We start from the raw sequence: 5223 nt of genomic DNA, 5'->3' as shown, positions 1-5223 counted from the left end.
GTCCCAGCTACTTGGGGGGCAGAGGCAGAAGACTTGCTTGAGCCCAGGAGTTGGAGGTTGCTGTGAGCTGTGATGCCACAGCACTCTACCCAGGCCAATAGCTTGAGGCTCTGTCTCAAAAAAAAAAAAAAGAGGGTGAATTGTAGATATCTGAAGTCTTTTCTCCAGCTTAGGTGATGCAGTAAGTTCAACCATGTGGGTTGCTAGTATTGGACCATTTTTAATTTACAAAAAACAGCACTTTATGTGGTTCGACCTAATAATTCAGACATTTTCTTGAGTTGTCCTGAACAGAATCTCCTCCTCACTTCTCAGGTATTGAGATCTAAACTGGCCTTGTCTTTGTTTCCCTTTCCTAGGAAAACTCAGAAAGAAGAACACAGCTCGCAGGTGGGGCCTGCACAAGCGCAAGGCAGTCCTTTCCGCTCCATCAACATCCCCGAGCCTGTTCTTCCAAGTGAGGACTTTACTAACATTTTGCCTTCTCAGGCCTATGAAAAAGGTACAACCCACCAGTCACCCAGCAGTAACAAGCATTGTTTCCTCTGATTCCTAGGGCTTAAGTAATAGTAAGAATGGGCTTTTAAGTCCCTCATTCTTTTAAGAGCCAAATGGTATATTGGCTGGAATTTTTCCTTTGATAACTGGAATTTAGAAGGTTTGAGAGGATCTGAGAGACCACGAGAGTCTGTCCAGTTTTAAAGATTTTTCTTTTTGGAGAAAATACTAATCTGGCTACTTCTAAGTTCCAATTGGTTTAAAAATAATCGCATGATCAATACTATACCAACCATGAAAGAAAGTTCTTAAAAAATTATTTGGTCTGATAAGTTGTTTTATTGGTGGTCTAACTCAGCACTGGTCTGGAGAACGCGAGCTGGTGCCGTCCATGGGATGAAACAGGCACCAGCCACATTGCTGCCGCAGGACCAGATTCGTCTGCCTGCTGCCCAAGAGGAAGCCAATACCCACAGATGGCAGGTTACAGCAGAGGAAGAGTTTATCCCACACAGTGCTCAGCGGGACGGCGGGAGGAATTTCTCAAATCAGCCTCCCTGAGAACTGGGGGGAGAAGTGTTTTGTTTTGTTTTGTTTTTTCCTGATGCATTTTGGTGAGCAGAGCCTTGGCAGTCAGGGGCTGCTGACTGGCTGGTTTCAGGGTGGAATCAGCAGTCCTTTGGTAGGGGCTGTTGTCTGGATGGGTCAGAAAATCCACTGGAATGTAGTTCCTTGGCTGAGGTGTCCAAGACCAGCTGAGTCAGTTTCTTGGTCTGGGTGGTTCGATAATCCTGAAAAGTTATCTCAAAAAACCACTCCAACGTCCTAAACAGGTGATGTTGTATCTTTAGAGAAAAGTTAAGAATCTTTACAACTACCAGCAGCGCCCTCTAGCGTAGCAATTACAGAAAAGCAAACAAGGGGAGTGTGGCTATTACCAAGCAAAAGAGGGGACAGTGGCTGATGATTTCAGCTGAGCCTGTTCCTTCACAGAGTTTTGGGGCCCTTACTTTAGTTTCTGCTTTACACCCCTTTCATCAGTTTGTAAAGGTGGTTTCAACATCCCTGATCTTAGGCATGTTAGAACAGGTGTCGGAAGGTTGCGCTCTGGCAGCACTGAAGAAACTGGCTTTCCAAGGGACGTCCGAGTTTGAGTTGTTAACCTGTGTTCAACTCAGGAAAACAAATGAAACAAAAAACGTTTACTACATCCTTGTATCCTCAGCAATGTCCAGCAAACACTTGTGCACAGAAAAATGAATTTAGATATTAACATTATTTTGTTCGTTTTGTTTTTTGAAACAGAGTCTCACTATGTCACCCTCCATAGTGTGCAGTGGCATCACAGCTCACAGCAGCCTCTAACTCTTGGGCTCAAGTGATTCTTTTGCCTCAGCCTCACAAGTAGCTGAGTCTACGGGCACCTGCCACGGTGCCCGGCTATTTTGTGGTTGTAGTTGTCATTGTTCTTTGGCAGGCCTGGACCAGGTTCGAAGCTGCCAGCTTCAGTGTATCTGGCTGGTGCCCTAACCGCTGAGTTACAGGCGCCAAGCCGATATTAACATTGTTTAGGTGACTGTTGCTATTATTTTTGATCTCATATGGGAAGTCCTCAAAAGATAGGCTCAGTGATTTCTCAACCAAGTGTAAGCTCCTCCAAGGCAGGGTTGGTGGTTTTCTGTCCTTACAGCTTATGGAACAATTTGGTTTATACATTTATAGATGATAAATATATTCTGAATAACATAATCTTAAGGGCTAAATCACATGATTTCTTTTTATTTTTTGAGACAGAGTCTTACTTTGTAGCCTCCCGTAGACTGCCATGGCATCACAGCTCACAGCAACCTCCAACTCTTGGGCTTAAGAGATTCTCTTGCCTCAGCCTCCCAAGTAGCTGGAACTACAGGTGCCCACCACGACAGCTGGCTATTTTTTTGTTGTTGTTGCAGTTGTCATTGTTGTTTAGCAGGCCCAGGCCAGGTTCAAACCCGTCAGCCTCGGTATATGTGGCCGGCACCCTACCTGCTGAGCTACGGGCACCGAGCCAACCACATGCCTTTTAATTGGCATGCTACAGCGTATGGTTTTTCTTTTTCCTTCTCTTTTTTTCCTTTTATTTAGCACAGTGACATGTGAGACAGATTACCTTTTTCAATGTTTTTTTACTCATTTGATCAGTTATTTTAGAGACTGATGGTCTGGGAAAACGCACTCGATCCATCTGGGAAGCAGATCCATTGCAGGTGGCTCTATTTTCTTCCCTCCAGGACACAGAGAACAAGACATAAAAGGATGCTCATTATTGGAAAAGAGTACAGGATGGGCTTGGAAAGGAAAAGATCAATGCAGAGTTCAGAGTAGCTAAGCACGTCCACAAGATAAAAGATTGAAACGCGTATTTGCAAGGCACATATCTGCAATTTTAAACAATATATAACTGTCTCCTGGCAAAGGAATAATTGGAGGATTTGCTAAATCCACTGAAAACAGCTGATCTGATGACCTCATTGCCCACGTGGATTTAAATTAACTATTAGTGGTAACTATTTTCGAGAGGGCAAACCCCTTATGTGGGTCCTCTGATGCCAAAACTTCATTTATATACCTTATAATTGCATAACTACAATTATAAGCGCAAGTTTGAAAATGTCCTTTTACAAAACTAGCTCTACCTTGCCTTTGGGTTTCTTTCCCCTCCAAGGAAATTAGTTCACCCCGCCCCTCCTGACCTATTCTTGCTCGAGACAATCGAAAGCCAATCTGTGGTTGTGGTTCCATTAGCCACCTCCTCTTTTTTTTTTAACCTCTTATTTATTCAAATGTTTCCATATTGCCTTCCATCTTCACCACTCCACTAAAAACTGTTTCCTCACCTTTCTTGATAGTTTTTGAAACCCTTGATACCTGCCTTCTTGAAATGTTCTTTTCCTCTGGCAGACACTGTCCTTCTTTGATTTTTCTCCGACTTTCTGGCTGCTCATTCTTAGATTTTATTTTGATTCCCATCTGCCCTCAGAATAAAGTCTAGACTCCTTTACACAGTTGACAAGCCCATGTGTCAACGCACCTCTACTTTTCTCCTTGCGTTTACCATTCTTACCCTCGTGTTCTATGTCTACATTCCAACCGCTCTGATGCTCTTTCTGGTCCTGCAGTTTGCTACATGTTCTGTGGCCTCTGGCCCTGTCCAGATGCCATTCCCTCTCTTTGTCTCCCTCTCCCTCCTGGTCCCAGGCACTTCTGCACACACGCCACGCCACGTTCCCTAGACCAGAGCCTTGATGTGCACGCTTTAATGTCACATTGATCAAATGTTGTTAAGATGAGATTCTGATTCGGCAGGTCTGGGGCGGGGCCTGAGATTCTGCAATGCTAACATGATGTTTCCCATGTGATGTAAATGCTGCCATGGGCTGCAGTGTAAATTACAAGATATTAGAGAATATCCCTGACATTATCCTTCCTGATATCCAGTCCTCCTCCCACCAAATCCAGGTCAAGTCTCCTCTAATAGACTCTCATAGCATCCAATGGTTCCTCTACTCAGCCATCTGGTCATCCATCCATCCATCCATCCATCTATCCATCCATCCTCCCCTCCATCCATGCCAAGCACTGTTCCACATGGTGGGAACAAAACAAAAATATCTGCCCTCATGGGGCCTTTGTTCTGAGGAACACAGATAATCAACAAGATAAGAAACATGTAGCATGTTAGATAGTGGTAAGTTAAGAAAAAATTAGTAAAGAAAGATTGTAATTTTGGATAAATGACAGGTAAAGGCCTGAAGGAAATGAGAAAATTTGCTTATGGACACCAAGGAAAAGAAGGGAACAGCCAGTGCTGAGGTGCTGTGAACGTGACTAATATATTCGAGGCCATGGATATATTCAAGGATTGGCAAGAAGACCAGTGGGGCTACAGCAGAGGGAACAGGGAGACAATGGGAGATGTGGTTAAAAAAAAGTAAACAGGGGCGGGCACACCTGTAATCCTAACACTCTGGGAGTACAAAGTAGGTGGATTGCCTGAGCTCAGGTGTTTGAGAATAGCCTGAATAAGAGTGAGACCCCCTCTCTACAAAAATCCAGGCATCATGGCAGGCACTTGTATTCCCAGCTACTTGGGAGGCTGAGGCAAGAGAATCCCTTGAGACCAAGAGTTTGAGGCTGTGGTTGCTGTGAGCTGTGACACCACAACACTCTACTGAGGGGGACAAAGTGAGACTCTGAGAATCTGTCTCAAACAAAACAACAAAAGGCGCCTGTAGCTAAGTGGTTATGGTGCCGGCCACATGCATCAGGGCTGGCGGGTTCAAACCTGGCCTGGGCCCACTAAACAACAATGACAACAACAACAAAAAATAGCTGGGTGTTATGGCAGGCACCTGTAGTCCCAGCTTGGGAGGCTGAGGCAAGAGAATTGCTTAAACCCGAGAGATTGAGGTTGCTGTGAGCTGTCATGCCATGGCACTCTACGAGGGTGACAAAGTGAGATTCTGTCTCTAAACAAACAAACAAACAAACAAAAAACCCAAAAAAGGAAACAGTGGTCACAGGTAGGACATAGATATTCTGTGTGGTCATTATAAAGACTTCGGCTTTTACACTGAAATGGGAAGGCATTGGCTAAGTGCTAGGGTCTGGTTTATATGTTAACCGTATTATTCTGTCTTCACCCATTATGACCATCATCACCACTGTCACCACCATCATAGTTAA

General features: G+C 44.4%; 1 protein-coding gene across 1 annotated transcript in view; it reads left to right on the top strand.

Annotated features, from left to right (window-relative positions):
* ARHGEF33 (Rho guanine nucleotide exchange factor 33) overlaps window positions 1-5223 on the top strand; it is a 58728-nt gene that overhangs the window by 13827 nt on the left and 39678 nt on the right. Inside the window, exon 5 of the mRNA XM_003795670.2 lies at window positions 360-502. Within this exon, the coding sequence (XP_003795718.1) occupies window positions 360-502 (143 nt within the window). The remainder of the gene's footprint in view (window positions 1-359; window positions 503-5223) is intronic.

The sequence above is a fragment of the Otolemur garnettii genome, unplaced genomic scaffold, assembly GCF_000181295.1.
Source record: "Otolemur garnettii isolate 467f Iridium unplaced genomic scaffold, OtoGar3 scaffold00095, whole genome shotgun sequence".
Lineage (NCBI taxonomy): Eukaryota > Metazoa > Chordata > Mammalia > Primates > Galagidae > Otolemur > Otolemur garnettii.
This window is presented reverse-complemented; position numbering and strand designations above follow the sequence as displayed.